The following is a 16929-nucleotide window of genomic DNA, read 5'->3' on the forward strand; positions in this document are numbered from 1 at the left end:
GCCTTCATGTCTTACTAAAGAAATACCAAGGGTGACACCATGTGAGTCCCCAGGAGATGATAACTCTACCAGCACAGTGATGCATCCATCAAGCATGTTCCTTTTTATATTATAAAGTGGGCTCTTATGTTTTATTATAGGAAATCAGGAAGAGCGAGTGTACTTAAAGACAAAATATCAGGCGTCAATGTGGGTGAATGTGACCATTCACCTCAGGGACTATTTGTACAGGTAAGGATACTTACAGCACAGGGACTTGATGGACATTGTATGCTGGCAGTTCTCTGTGACAATGAAAGACCGCATGCAAATGACAAAGAGGTTCCCAAAACAGGTGACACAGGCCATCACCCACACAAAGACACGGAGCAAGATGTTGGCCAGGAGGTTCTCAAAGGAAGAGATGCCGTCACTGTTGGGCTTACAGCTGCGCACATGAGGAGCATAACTGCAGTACTGGAACTTCTTAAAATAGCTTTGGGAAAGGAAAACACAATGGGAAAGTTTGTTAACAGAAAAAATCAGCCTTGGAAAAGCAGACGCTCTTGAACAACACAAATGGAAAAACACAGAAGCTGGGAAAGTACGTTGATGACTGAAAGGATTTGTGAGCAAGCCTTAAGCTCATCCTGGTGTCTCTCCTCATACTTACATGTGAGATAGATTGACAAGGCTGGAGAACATACGATTATGAATGTTGGGAATCTCTATATCCTCCATGTTTCTGTCGACAAAAACGAATAATGGAATGAATTCCACACAGAGTGTGTAATAGTGTTTCAAATCAAGCATTTATGCCTAACCAGCCTTGACCTGCATAGATTAAGGTCTCCGCTACACCAGAGTGACTCTCAAATACACTGGCTTCTGCTAAAATTGAAAGCTGTTAACAAAATATGCAATGTATCACAGGTCTCTGGTGACACAGAAGTTAACAACATCTGTACTGATCCATTAAATCAAAGTTTCAACTACAGACCAATCGACAGACGTCTTTAATGTAAATGAACCCTCTTTCTCTGCAAAGACTTGCACATACCACCATGACCATAGCGCTCATTCACCAGAGCGTTGTTACTTGCTATCATGCATATAATCAGTTTTAATCATTTGTCTTCTACTGTCAAGCTCATGGTATGCATTCCTAATCTTTGTAGGGGTCAGAGTCAAAGAAATTTGTGTTAATTAATTACACGTTAAATATATATAGCATTAAAGTGATACTGACACTTTTAATCGAATGGCTGCATTACATTTCCGAAATATCAATATGGTATCAATCTTTTCAAAAATGTTCACCACATATCTGACACAGAGCATGATTTCATATATGTAGAGTATGCGTGGGGGTGGACTGGTGAAAGGCTGTCAGATTAAAGGACAGGAGGATTTGTCTGCCAGTCAGAGCTGACACATGCAGTATGTGTTTACAGGAAGGTGTCACTTTAAATCTGTGGTACAGACATTTTGCTGACACACTACACAACAGAAAGCATATTCTGCAAGAAAAACTGCACTGCCGATGCATTAAAGGTCATTACAAAAAATGTAATCAGTGAATAGCCTCTTTAGGCTGTAGCATCCACTTAATCACTTAGTATTCCTCCCCCAACCTTAGAAACTGACATTGGCTCTTGGCTAAAAGAGCATGCTCAGTTCTTCTCAACTCAAGTTACCAAACATGCCCTCCAGTCTGGTAGCCAATTAAAAGATGGCACTATTGGTTTCCAAAGAAACTCTTCTCTACTCTGTACTCTGCTGGAGAAACATATATTTCTCCTAACCTCCTGTCCTGAGCTCAGCTTAACAGTGCTCAATACAAGCAATGCTTTTATCAAAGTAAGTTCTGCCTGTGTAAGCCTGCATTCTTCATTGCATCAACTTTACAGTGTATGTGCTGTTTGTAGATGTAAATGTCACTGATGCATGACAGGGGAAAAAGGCCACCAGGTGAAAGCTGATATTTGTTTTAGGAAAATATGATGCTGGTGGTAAGAGGGTATATATGCAAATACAAATAGTGTTGTTTGGGTGGGGGGTCCTATATACAAGGCAGGAAAATGTAGGATTTACAAAATAAGTAAAATTAGAGTTGGACATTTGCTCTTTACTGGAGGACTTGGGAAAGGTCAGTGGGAAAATAAGCTGTTACTTTAAGTATATAGTCGGCAGTGTTGGACTGTCCCTTCTAGCAACTACTTCTATTACAATTAGAAGAAGACAGGGCCAGATGTTACAGAGAATATATTTAGGCTTAAGGTGGATAAAAAGGACTGATGGGAATTGCCCCAGACCAGGGCCCTTTAGCCGATTCTCTGGTACAGTCAGACCCTGATCTGGGTACAAATTTACCTTTTCCGCATGATGGATTTGACAGAGTGGGACATTAGAATATGCACAATTATGAGCAGTAAAATCAGCTTGCATACAGCAGATTGTACCGCTTGTGGGATGAGGCAACTAGACCACAGCAATAAGCAAGTTGGCTACAGAATGAAAGAAACACATTTGATGCTTTGCATCCCTGCGTTCCTCTTTACCTTTCTAGACTGAAAGTTGTCTGGGACATGGTTCTATTGTATCTCAGTACTACACATACATATACATAATGGTATACAACGTTTAATTGTTAGAGAAGAAGCATATAATCAGTTACATTTCTTGTTTAGAGTCATCAAGGCAGTTAAGGGAAAGGGAGGTTCTAGTGAGAGAAGGTACTTACAAGGACTGTAGGTTAGAGAGTAGGTCAAACTGATTTGGCTGGATGTGTTGCAAAGGGTTAAAGGAGATGTTCCTAAAAAGTAAATAAAGACAATTAATTCTAGGCTTCTAACCCCAATCAGTTTATCTAAAAAATAATACATAAAATGGTCGCCAAACTGTAAGGGGCCCCGAAGAAGTGGTAGGTTGGGCCCAGGCTGAAAGCCATTTAAGGGTGAATGATTATTTATAGATATGGAGGGGTCTGTTATCAGATATTATTATTTTATTAACATTTATTTATAAAGTGCCAATATATTCCGCAGCGCAGATAAGTAGGGGTCACTACTTGCTCTGTGTCCACGTAAACATTTCAGACTCATTCCTGATTCATGAGCAGTGGAATCTAACACAGAACAAGTGGATTCCAAAAGTAACTTCCAAACACTGACTAATATCTATAGAAAGAGCTGAAAGGAGATGCCTCTGTGACGTTTATATGGTTTGTTGTACGGGAATAAGATTCTGTGCACTTTCTATCTACAAACATTCAGACAAACGTGTAACACTCACAATTGCTGGAGGTCCCGCAGGTTAGTGAACAAGGAGGGTGACAGCTCCACAATCTGGTTCATTGACAGGTCTCTGCTCGTAGAAGATGGAGACAGAATTAGCCTGTTTATAATTCCTATCTGTTTGTATGGAGTAATAACAGCCATGATGTGTGCAAAAACCTTTTAGTATAAAAACCACTTAGGTGCGTGGCCGAAGGCACAAGTTATCTATGGCAGTATCTCAGTGTATCTGTCTGTATGCTCTTCGGAAAGGAATTGCTAAGGTTGTTCCTTGTTTGGCTGTAGTGATGTAGCGAACATCGCCAAAAATGTTCGCGAACCCAAAACTCGCGAATATTCGCGAACTTTGCGAACCCCATAGACTTCAATGGGAAGGCGAACTTTAAAACCTAGAAAAGCCATTTCTGGCCAGAAAACTGATTTTAAAGTTGTTTAAAGGGTGCCACGACCTGGACAGTGGCATGCAGGAGGGGGATCAAGGGCAAAAACGTCTCTGAAAAATACTTGTAAAAAAAACGCCAAAAAAAAAACGCCAAAAAAAACCCGCCAAAAAATAACGCAAAAAAAAAAAAAACCGCAAGCTATTCCTATGTATATGCATAGGCGATAAAATGAAGCGAAAAAACGCAGCGGAAAAACCAAGGCGAAAAAACGCGGCGCCAAAAAAAAACGCGGCGAACCCAAAGTGGCGAACATCGGCAAAAGTCCGCGAATTTGCGCGAACGCGAACACCCGATGTTCGCGTGAATTAGTTTGCCGGCGAACAGTTCGCTACATCTCTATTTGGCTGTATATTACCTTTGCTTGTAGTTGTATTGTGTGAAGCCATGTATTTTTTTACAGATGCTGCGGAAAGAGCAAACTTTAGTTTTTATCCCAGTGTGCTCACCATGTCCCACTGTAATACTGAAGTCTTTTTTTCATAATAAATGGTGAGGCATGTTGTCAGTATAAAGTTTGCTCCATCTGTGCATACAATATTTCTGCTCTTAATAGGCCACAATGCTTGCATTTCTATTAAAAATAACCAGTTGTAATAGACCTGCCATGAGACTATTAGGGATAGACCTAAGGCTCATTGGCTAACTTGGCTTGTACTGGCCCAGGCTCCATGTATATGCTAAGAACATGCCATACATGCCATGATTAATTTTCCCTTTTTGGTGAAAAAGTTTTTCAAATTAAAGGACAGACAGAAATCATACTTTTTAGTTGGCACCTCCAAGCCATTCCTGGTCATCTGTTGTGGTGCTTTGTGGGATAGAAAGTTGAGAATAATAACAATACTCACAGGTCCACCAACTTGTTCATCTGGGATAGGGCGCCCTTTCTGATTTTCCGTATATTATTTCTGCGTAGACTCCTGTAAAAAAATAGAGATTTTTTATCATTTGCTTCCCACCCTGCCACAATAGAAGTAAATGGCCCTCTTACATTTTCTAAGTCCTGCTCCCCCATACATATCTGTTCTTGAATAACATGCTCCCTAAATCCTCCCTGCGTCCCACTCAATAACTGACACTTTTTTCCTTCAACACGTGCCTCCAAACCTCATTTTATCTCTGGAATGTTCTTATTTATAATTATCCTCTAGACAAATGACACCAACATATACTGCAGTGTTTTAAGATTATGCATCAATTACATCAGCCCCTGCCACAGTGAAGATTACTACTGGTACAAAATCTTTACCTCACTGCATAATTTATTCAGCAGATAAGTGCATAAGCTTTTGGATTTGTTCCCTTTCTCAGGTGCCAACAACAATATGGTCTGTGTGCCCTGTTGGTTATTGATGACTTTGGATAAAAAACACCAGGTGACACAGCAGCAGTCCCTAATCTAGAACAGAGATTCCCAGGATGTGTCTTGGTTTACCCTTCAAATATGTAAAATCTATGGTGCCAACATAAAAGTAACACTGGGCAAATGCCATAGATTGTTGTGAGTTTCTCAATTTATGCCCTTCACGTACTAGTACATGGCAGTATAAAAGAGAAGCCAGCCCAAAAACATTTCTCAGATTGCTTAGGAGGGAACCTTACTCTGCAGCTTTACTCAGTAAGTTGTGATGATTTAAGCTGGCCATACACATGGCGATCTAACGATGTTTCGTGTGACCATCGGTCGTCAGATCCGCCACACACAGTCAGGGCTGAAACAGCAGATAAGGAGGTAGAAACAATAGGATTTCTACCTCCTTCTGCCGATTCAGCCCTGACAGCAGATTATGGCGCCCGATCAAAATTTTCTAACCTGGCCGATCGGCGAGTCGTCCGATATCAGCAGCTTCCTGCTTGCCGACATGCCATACACGCACCGAATATCGTACGAAATGAGGTTTCGTACGATAGTATCGGTGTGTGTATGGCCAGCTTATTTACCCTAAACAGCCTGGTGACCCATTTTTGGTCACAATTGGTGCTCTTGATCTAGATCAAATAACCAAAACATAGAATGGGCCCTCGGCATGTTACGCTGTTAATAAAACTGCTGAACTGGGCCTACTTAATAGAGTAGAACCAGTCTAAAACTGAGCCTGCGTAATAGTAAAGAAGAACCATTTCAGAACCTAATGTGGCCATTGTTGATTTTCCTTATTCTTTATAATACACACACACACAGCCTGTAGAATTATCTCGCAGTGGCTACAGAGAGCAGATGTGTTATACAAGCCTTAATCATGTTCTTCTAATAATGACTAATAAATCATTATGTTGTCAGTACCAGATGCAACTCGATCTCTGAGCATACTATATGGGGCACTTTCAATTTGAAAAACAAAATCTCTCAAATCATACTTGTGTACAGAAATATAGTTAGGGGGCCATTTCTTTAAATTGGTCAAGACACTTTTCTAAAGCCTCTATTCAGGAGCATACTAATATGGGGAGCAGAACCTATAGAGGTTCTGAATGATTAGCAATTTTTGTGATATTTTTCATTTCAAGGCCCTGGTACACAGAATTAGCTATTTTGTAGGACACTATTTAGCTAAAAACTTTAAGGCAAGTATATACTAGCTTTGCATACTGTGTTTGACCCATTCTTCCAGGTTCTTTAGATTATTTTGGATGCTACTTGTGTTACAGATTCTCATTTTCGCTGAAATCCAGGACAATAGTTAGCCATTGTATAACATTCATCCGAGTGTCCTTGAGTCACTCAATTTTGAACTTGTTGGGATCATTGTCCAATGCTGAAAGATGAACTGTAGCCCAAGATTCAGTTTTTAGCACACAGTAGTTTTTCCCTGTATTTGACACTATCCATTTATTCTTCTTTGGCCCAGTTATGGCATTAACTATTATTCACGCAGCATCAGACACATGGTTACTTCCCATAGGTCTAGACCCTACTGTGGATCCATCATAAACCAGCTCCTTGACCAACTCTTTTCACATGATGAAGCCTCTGTTTGTGTCGTTCCATTGCAAAGGGATGCTCTTGTACTTGTGTCTGTCTATACATGGGGATCAGCTTCTCTCTAATTAGGATATGGCTTAAGCTTAGGCTACTGTATCATAATAATCTGGGACCCTTCTCAAATATCTAGCTAGTTGCTGATCACTCAAGATCGGATCAGCAACACAACATAGCATTCCTGATTCCTCACATGGCACAGTAACCTTAACTACTATGACTTCCAGATTTGCTGTAACAGGGTTTCTGGAAATGTAGTTCTATATCCTGTGTCAAATTAATTATACCTTCATATGGATACATTCTCCATTAGTGTTCCTTTGGGCTTATGAATCATTAGGAATGCATTTCAGCTTTCTTATGTTGATGTATATTTAATTGCAACCTATTTAGGGTATTTATCCTGCTGATTACAAATTGCCTATTTATTAGGCCCGGGAGCTATCCATGTCAGGGATTTGCTATGCAAGTTGAGAAAGTTCTATTGATATCTTTCTTTTATGTCCTTTTTTTAATTTGGGGCACCAAGTTTTGCTGCGGGGGAAGAGGTGACATTCTGATTCTTTGATTATTCTCTTTTGTTCATATTTTGCCCATGACACAGGGGTATTGTTAAAAAATGTACTTTTTATTTTTATATTATTTTATATTATTTCTATTATATATTATTTTATATTATTTTTATTTTTATTTTTCAAGCCCTTATGGGGTAGGGGTCCAATATCTGACTGAGTGCTAGAAGTTATAAATGATGTTTACAATACCATAGACTTTACACCACTTGTGCACCAAAATAAAAGCACTTCAAATACAGGTATGGGATCCCGTTATCCAGAAAGTTCTGAATTACGGAAAGGCAATCTCCCATAGCCTCCATTATAAGCAAATAATTCAAAATTTTAAAAGTGATTTCCTTTATCTCTGTAATTATAAAACAGTACCTTGTACTTCCCAACTAAGATATAATTAATCCTTATTGGAGCCAAAACAATATTATTGGTTTTATTCAATATTTGAATGATTATTAGCAGACTTAATTTCTGGAGATCCAAATTACAGAAAGATCTACAGAAACAGCCCTAGAAGTATATTAGTGCTTCCTGCCCCTTTAAGCTGACAAATTTTATAAATCCAATAAGTTTATCCCTAAGAAGCAGCCTGTTGTCCAGCGTGTATTGAAAACCAGGGGGGAGTGACCTTTGTGTGCATTGCTGATGCATTTTGTCACAATTGGCTTTTTCCGAGATTAACTAATTGTCACTAATTTTGGTCAATTTTAGAGGATACCTAAAAATATTTCTATTATTTGTATTGTGCACTAATGTCTGTCAGGTGATTACAGTCAAATCTATGTGAGGGTATATGGATGTGTGGGTAGTGATGCATGGGTTATAAAAAATAATGACCTGCTCCCAACCCCCCTAGGAAACAGATACCCACTGAGTCTGAGCCTTTGAAGTAAACCCATACATGTCTCCGATGTCACGAGTGTGACCTGTAACTGATATCACCTACAGAAAGGGCTCATCTGAATATAATAAGCAGTTCTAGCAAAACCAAAGCTGGATGGTCTCGTCCGAATATAATAAGCATGGGATCAATGTAACAGGCCTGGCAATACCAAAGCTGAACCAACCACTCACCCAAACCCACACCGACACCCCCTAATTAGTAGCCCAAATCTACACGGGTTCTGTGGGTACTGGATTGGAACCAGGTTTTCCATCTATTTAATATGTTTTGTGTTATGGTGCCCAAAGTGCCCTGTGTGCCAATACCCTCCGGCCATTTATAGCTTACTACTAGTGATGAGCCAATTTTTTCACCAGGCATGGATTTGCAGCGAATTTCTGCATTTCACCATTGGCAATCTGTTTCGTGAAACTTCTGTGAAATTTCACAGCGGAAAAATTCGTTGTGCAGAATTTTTTTTGTCGTGACCAAAGAAAACGGCGTGGTTGAGTCAAAAAAAGGCGGTCATGTAAAAAAAATGCACGCTCACGACAAAAAAATGCGGGTGACAAAAAAAATAGATGCGGGCAACAAAAAAAAATTTGCGTGGCAAATGCGTTTCGCTAATTTTTCGCCATTTCGCAAATTTTATGGTGAAGCGAAACGGGCAATTTTCATTCAAGCAGAGAAGCACCTGATTGTGTCATTCAACTTTTCATTTACTTCCGAGGAAATTATTTAACTAAAATAGAGCCTATGGCACAAGGTCTTCCTGTAATACAGAGCTTTCTACATAACCGGTTTCCAGATAATGGATCCCATTCCCATATCTGTAACTGACAGGCCACAATGACACTTCTCTGCTTTATCTGCCTTAGGCCTTTAGGCTAATGTCCCAGGGAGAGATTAGTCACTGCGATTTTTAAAAAGCGAGTTCCAGCAACAAGTCGTTTTGTCTCTACATAGAAAAGAATATAAATCCCCAGTACCCAAACCATTGTTACTACTTTAAATCGCTTATCGCTCCAAATCGCTATGAGACCCTTTTTCGAGCGATTTTACAAAGAAAGAATTGTCATTCAAAACTATTGGAATTGCTGAAAGTAAAACCTACTGAGCAGGAAGTCCCTGTGATTTCCCCATTGCACTGAATGTAATTTCTAATTGTGGGCGGGGAATATGACACCTGGATCTGTGGGAAATAGAATCGCTCCGTCGTTGAAATCTCTAGTAATCGCTTGTAAAGCTGGCCATACACATGGCAATCTGACGATGTTTCGTGCGACCATCGAAACAATAGGATTTCTACCTCCTTCTGCCGATTCAGCCCTGACGGCAGATTTTGGTCAGGCGCCTTCTATCAGGCGCCGATCAAAATTTTCTAACCTGGCCGATCGGCGAGTCGTCCGATATCAGCAGCTTCCTGCGATATCGGTCGACTCGCCGACATGCCATACACGCACCGAATATCGTACGAAACGAGGTTTCGTACGATAGTATCGGTGCGTGTATGGCCAGCTTTAGGAAAAGACAAACGACTTGTCGTTGGAACTCGCTTTTTAAAAATTGCAGCGACTAAATCTCCCTGTGGGCCATGAGCCTTACATTATAGTACATAGTTATCAGGGACAGTTAACAATGGAATAGTCCTCCCCAGTTTCTAGACGCTAAACAGATTTGTGTTTTATACAGCCATGATCTTCCAATCTTTATCTCCTTTTCTGAATGTACAGTATATCCTGTGATGGGGAAATGAAGCACATACTTCAGTCAGTAAATTCCATAATTTTACTGCACTTTTTACTGTTCTCATTCACAAAGAAAATGATCCTTTCATCATATCTTAAAGGGTTGACCTCTTGGCCATGTGTGAATGAAAATGTCCCAAAGGAAATCATTCTTTTGCCTTTGTATACATAACAAATGTTGTAGCTTTCACCCCTCCATAAGTGCTGGAAAGTAGCTTGTATCTCTCTCGTAACACCCTCGGGGTCGGACTGGGCCAGAAAAAAACTGTGGTGGGCCTGTCGGCCCTGACCTGATCCCGAGGGGCCCTCCCCTGAAGGGGGGGATGTGAAGGTCCTCGTGGGGGCTCCTTGGGGGTGCAGGAGCCCCTGAGGCAGCCCTGTACCCCCCAGTCTGAACTTGCCTTCTATACAGATACCACTAATATACTGTCCTCTCTGTCTGTCATTGTGTGACTTCCCTCATAGTGAAATAAACATCAAGGATCATGTTTAGCAGCCAGGTGGCATCCATGATTGTTTTGTCAATCAATAACTGAGCAGTATTAGTGGGATTTAAAGCATTAAGACCTGCACTGAGTTTTCTTTTCATGTATTTATATGGAATGCAGCTGCTGTGACTGGATATTATAATTGGTCAGGTTCCTTTCTTGGAAATGACATGAGCAGCACAAATTAATAACCTATAGCAGTACATCCTACCTTTAGATTGGTTGCTATGGGTTACTAGGACAAACACCAATTCAATCACAAGGTTCCAGCTTGATTGTGTGTATGTGTGTGTATATATATACTGTATATATATGTGTATGTATATATAATGTTTTGCTTATATTTGGGATGTTTTTCACATTAGCGGTACACAATGTGATATTCCAACCTTTGGACAAGAACCAGAACTTTAACAATGAAGATAACATTTTTGAGAGTCGCCCCCCCTACAAATGCATGACTGGTATCTGGTCAAGGATCGGCAATATCTATCTGGTAGGTTTAAAAATCCCCTCATGAGAAGACTTAATTGGCTGGTTGATAAGGTTCTCTCCCAACAGGTCTGCATTGGTCACTATAATGATCAGACAAACAATTGGATCAGCCTAGTTTGTTCAGCAAAGATCCCTTCCTTTTCATCCTCACTGTATAAATGGATCTTGAGTGTATGGCTAGTTTAAAGGAGAACTAAAGCCTAACTAAAGAATTAGGGTAGAAATGCTGTACTTGTACATATTCTGGGGTTCTGAACCAGCCCAATGCAACCACAGCCCTTTAGCAGGGAAGATCTGTGCCCCCAAAGATGCCCCAGTAGCTCCCCATCTTCTTTTCTGCTGATTCCCTGCACATTCTCTGTGCTGCTGTCACTTACTGAGCTTAGGGACCCGCTCACAATATACTGTATATACACAATATAAATGTCATGATATAAGGCTGATTAGTAATTTACTCAGATTCACATTACATGGCAGCTTTGAAACCAGTTATCTAAAGAGCCATGGTTGCTTTGGGCTGGTACAGAAGCCCCAAATCATAATATGCAGCATTTCTGGCCTACTATTTTTCTCAAGATGTGTTAACTTACAGAATTCTAACTCAGCTTCTGCTCTTAATTCTGTTCTAGTTTTAATCTGATTAAATGTAAGCCTCGTGGATCTCTGTCACACTTATTAGCATATCTGCCAATTTGTGGATTCCCAGAGTTGCCCTACTTAACTTTCATCATAAATACATAATCTTTCAGAATAATCCTGCCCAAAGCACAAGAGAACCTCCAGAGAAAAATCTAAAGTGTATTCAAGGGAAACTATGCACTGCGCTTATAGCTTATGTCCAATATAGCACACTGTTCCATTTACCAGCCTCGTAGTATGAGAAACCAACGGCCGATTCCCACATCTTCTAATGTAAACTGTAGCTACAGATTTATTTTATTTTGGTGAGCTGTTTGGCTCAATGGTGGTTGATTTACAGCAGAGATAAAGATCAGTGCAAGGGCTCTCCATGGGAAGTTAGAGGTCCGAACATATGGAGCGCACATTGTAAATAGTTTATTTACAAAATACAAATATTTTCCATTTTTGCCAACCATGCCTGATTTGCTGGGATTCTGTTTTCATTCTTATTTTCAAAATGTATGAACATAATGATCACTGCGAGCAACAACACTGTTAAACACTGTTTCATACAATCTACCTTAGCAACTTAGGGGCTTCTCACTACCTCTGTTGTCTGGGTATAGAGTTCTACCTTCCATTCAAGTACATCAGGAGTGTGTGTGGGGAGGGGGGTTGCACTACTGATCAGTGCACATAGTACAGTCTCCAGAGTGTTTTTGGTGGGTTTTTTTTGTTTCTTTTTTTTCACCTGACCTTTCCAGATACAGTACCTCTATCCCTAAGGAGTATGATACGACTAGATGAGGAAAAGGAAAGTGATGGAAGGCTGGAAGGGGTCTGGCAGAACAGTGCCCAAGATGTGATTAATAATATCCCAGCTTCAGACATATTAAGTCAGTATTATTATACTGAAGAGCAGTCAAACTGGGGGACAACTTTGTAAGGGCCTATAGCTTTCCCAATGCCTTATCTTCCCGTGTATTTGGCCTGTCCAACTGATATCGGTCTTGGTTTATCTTAGTTTAAAAATCCTGTTGGGATGAGAACCCAGCAGCTTATTGATGATGTCTTTACTCCAACAACCTGCATACCTCCTTTATGAGGGTCAAACGACTGGATCAGGCCAATATCGCCACCTCAGGATATCAGAGAAAGATCCGCTTGTTTGGTCATCTTGCCAAAGGAGCAGATCGTTACATGTATGACCAGCTTAACAGCACTTAGCTCTAAACAGGGCACACTCCACAACAGGCACTGACTCAGATAGCACTAAACATAAAAACATCTGCTTTAACATCAAAGGCAGGAAGCATCTTGGACAGGGGTCCCCAATTTTTTTTAGCCATGAACAACATTTAAATATAAAAAAAGTTGGGAAACAACACCAGCATGAAAAAGTCCTGGGATGTGCCAATTAAGGGCTGTGATTGGTTATTTGGTAACCCAATGTAGACTGGCAGACTACAGGAGGCTCTGTTTGGCAGTACTCATGGTCTTTATTCCCCCACAACTTGCCTCTGAGATTCCTATTTAAGCCTTCTAGCTATCGTAATCCCTAACTAACTAGTAGGGATGCACCAAATCAAGGAATCGGTTTGGGATTCGGACAAGATTCTGCCTTTTTCAACAGGATTCGGCACATGCGGTTCTCTTTTCTTATTCTAATTTGCATATGTCAATTAGTTTTCGATTTGGTATTCATCCGATTCTTTCACAAAGGATTTTGGGTTCGGCCGAATCCAAGAATAGTGGATTCGGTGCATCCCTACTAACTTCCAGTAGATAGATTGGATAAGATGATCAGGTCTATAAAGAGTTTCATTCATCCAAGTTATGATATATAGGATCTCACAGCAATAAATCTAAAGCAAACAGACTTCTTGAGTTTGGATGATCGTGTTGCCAGAGGTGCACAGTGTATCAGACCTTTCTCTGTATTCCCCAAGTATCCAAGAAAGACACAGAGGCATTACATCTCTACAGGGGAAACTTAATGGAGAACTAAAATATCCAAAAATGTGGATAGAAATGCTGTATTTCATTTACTGAACCAGCCCAGGGGTTTAGCAGCCCTATAACCATAATGATCCTGTCTTTCAAAGTTATTCACACACAAGCTCCACATTTTCTTATCTTGTTAGGCAGGGCTGCTGTTGAGAAGCTAAGCTTAGGGTTCATCAGAATCACCAACACATGAGCAGAAAGTGAGGTTACATCTGTTAATAAGATGGGGAGCTTCTGGGGGCATCTTTGGAGACAACAATATCTTGCCTGCTAAAGGGCTGTGGTTGCCTTGGGCTGCTGAATTTTAAAACAATGTATAACAGGTAGTGGGTAATTATATTAATTATGAGACATTTTCACAATAAAGAATCTGACTCATAGAGTTCTAAAAAATGGCATGCAATGTGCAAGGGGTCCATTGTATTAAGGTGGCCATACACGGGCCGATTGTAGCTGCCAATATTGGTCCCGATTTGGCAGCTTATCGGCCTGTGTAGGGGCAGCAACGACGGGCCTGCCTGACCAATATCTGGCTTGAAATCGGCCAGATATTGATCGGGCAGACTGCGCCCATTACTGTCATCATGTCCCCAGGGCCAAATGACTGAATTTGCCTAAATTCTCCCGATATTGCCCACCCATAGGTGAGGATATCGGGAGAAGATCCGCTCGCTTGGCGACCAGATCTTTACATGTATTCCCACCTTTAGTCTGTCCCCCCAAACAAATCTTTACACTGCAATCAAATCTGTAGGACTTTGCATACATAGGTTGGTATTTGCTTACATAGAGCTATGGCATATTCTTCCACAAACAATGGACTGGGCTTGTAAAATGTTTTTTTTTTTAGTAGAAACAATGGCCACTCTAATAATAGTCATTGTTCTTTATTTACTGGCCATAACAAGGCCACTAATTTTACACAATTCCATTCCACAGTTCCTTTCAACATTAATTTTACACAATGCCAACAATGGAGTAAGGAAGACCCATATCTACCAAGTCCCTATGCAGAGTTGCTAACCCCTATCCTAACCCCTATTCCTGGGTATCTCCTCTACTTATGTCACACCCCTAGCCCCACCCCCATTCACCCCTGATTTGTTTCAATTTATAACAGTAAACTTTAAAGGTAAAATACTGTAAGGCAGTCTGCATACTCTATTCTCACATAGTTTTTAGTAAGTGTATCCATCCGACCAGTGTTTGTGTGACAGCAGTAAGCTTTCTGCATTCATTAGAATGTACTTGTAAGCATGCCTCTGGATAGAGAATATATGTCTCTGTTGTTATACAGAGTTTAAAACTTAAATCAAAGTGTTAGAATGAATTGCTCCAGGGCAGCAGGGGCTCATGCATCTGGCTTTCTAACATACTGTATATTTACTGAGTGCTTTAAATACTCTAACTTCAAGGCAATGCATGTGTCAGACATAGTTTCTTTCTTCCTTCTCTATAGGCAAATTGTCTGGGCTGTGTCTTGCCCTTCCTATGCCCATACTCAGTAGGTGCTTGCTAGTTTTGCCCATACCCTACCGAGACAATTCCATGCCACATCACTCAATGGCATAAGAACAAGGATAATAGAACCAATGGCCGCTGGGCCCCCATTCACTAGATTCACTGCCTGACACCCAATGTTAGCTGCTGGTAGGCGCCAGTAATATTCTGTGCTGGAGGGATCAGGGATGCTAGGTTTCTCCACTGACTCCACTGCCAGCACAAGGTTACCAGATCACAAGGGAAACATGAAACTTTACATATAAACATTATCTTGTGTCATTATACTGGTTCCCCAATGCCATAAAGTAAACAAAACAACAGGGATTGTTTTGGGAACTTCAGTCGAGCTGACTTTAGCATCCAAACAAGTCCAAACAGAACATAAATGATTTTCTTTATAGAAAGGATGCAGAATATTCAACTTCACGGAAAATAATGGATTTTGATTTGTGAACTTTATAACTGCTTTGTCTTAGCCCTTTTCCATTACCAACATCCTTCCTAAAATCTTCTCTGTATACTCAAGGTTCTGTCTTACTTATATTATTGCCTCCTCTTTTCATTCTCAGGGTCCAGTTACCCTTTCTGGGCTTTCATGGCCATACATCTTTGGAACAAATCCATACTTCCCTTACCATACAGAATGGGATATGAACTTTTACTTTGTCTGCCCTTTAAAGGTAGGGTCCAGTGACTGTTGTTATTCCATTATATCCTCATCTTCTACCCATCTGCCTGCCACCGTGGGGCATTAGAACTGGGCCAGACCCTGTCTAATACTAGTATTCTTTTCCTTTATTTAATTTGTTTTGTATGTGCTTGGTATTTGGAAACTATGTATTAATGCTGGAAAGAGCCAGTAGAACTGGTGATGTACTGTACAGTTAGCATTAACACACTCCTTTTCAAGTGTGGAGGGCAATTGCCTTATTTTACATGACTGTATGCTACTGTTAAAAAAACAACTGTATATACAGTTTGTGCTCTTCTCTTTTCATAACTTAACTGTAAAAAAAGATTAAACAGCATATTTAATGACTATGATAACCCATTAGTAACCACCTTCTCTGAAACTGTACACAAGAGGATTGTAACTGCCAGGCAAAGATAAAGGATTTATCCTTTATCTAGTTAAAAAAAATGTCAGGGCAATAAGGCTAAATACAGGAAAGTTTGGTTAAAATTGAATCAGGGTATCTTTGTCAATTGTGTTTCCTATTAAAGTTCTTTAGAATTCTTTATGGATTATCTGGTAACCCCACCTCGTGGGGGCTGGTTGATCTGCTTCACAAAAGGAAAAACTTTCTCACTGACTCCTAAAAGGTGATCAGAACTCTCAGGTTATTGATATGCTCCGTGGAGCATTGCAAGCTCGGATTTGGGATGTTCAGCTTTAGCAAAGACAGTTCTCAGTATATTGTGCTTCTAGCAGACCTCCACTTAAAATCTAGTCCTAGCATTAATTTATTGCCCATAGGATTTTCTGACCTGAATAAAGTCCATTATTTCTCTTTATTGATAACAACAAATTGTGGAAAACACAGAAGGTTTTGTTTGCAGACACGTGCGTTGAGGTGGCCATACACAGGCAGATTTAAGCTGCCGATTTGAGTCCTTCTCCACTGTAAACTTTCCTTTTCTTTGCCATTTTACTAATTGGGAAAAGCTTAAAAGGTAACCCTGATATGCACTTAGCAACAGAGACGGTGGGAAATCTTTGAGTGACGTCAGCCATGGGATTTCAAGGAATAAGCCCCCCCCCCAAAAAATGAATATTAATGCTCTTCATTATAACGCAATTAAAGACTAAGAATTATTTCCACCCATATAGCTCATTTATCCTGTGTGTTTTAAATTAAAGCTTTGCTAATACTCCATGGCTGGCCTCCAGTATATCTTCTGCTGTGGTTACACTAT

General features: G+C 40.3%; 1 protein-coding gene across 1 annotated transcript in view; it reads right to left on the reverse strand.

Moving 5' to 3' along the window:
• LOC100494508 (relaxin receptor 2) overlaps positions 1 to 16929 on the reverse strand; it is a 137763-nt gene that overhangs the window by 13055 nt on the left and 107779 nt on the right. The window contains exons 11-15 of the mRNA XM_002938918.5: positions 4567 to 4638; positions 3274 to 3345; positions 2723 to 2794; positions 653 to 724; positions 246 to 475 (exon numbers count right to left, since the gene is read on the reverse strand). Of these exons, the coding sequence (XP_002938964.2) occupies positions 246 to 475; positions 653 to 724; positions 2723 to 2794; positions 3274 to 3345; positions 4567 to 4638 (518 nt within the window). The remainder of the gene's footprint in view (positions 1 to 245; positions 476 to 652; positions 725 to 2722; positions 2795 to 3273; positions 3346 to 4566; positions 4639 to 16929) is intronic.

Source organism: Xenopus tropicalis, chromosome 8 (genome assembly GCF_000004195.4).
Source record: "Xenopus tropicalis strain Nigerian chromosome 8, UCB_Xtro_10.0, whole genome shotgun sequence".
In the NCBI taxonomy this organism is placed as follows: Eukaryota; Metazoa; Chordata; class Amphibia; order Anura; family Pipidae; genus Xenopus; species Xenopus tropicalis.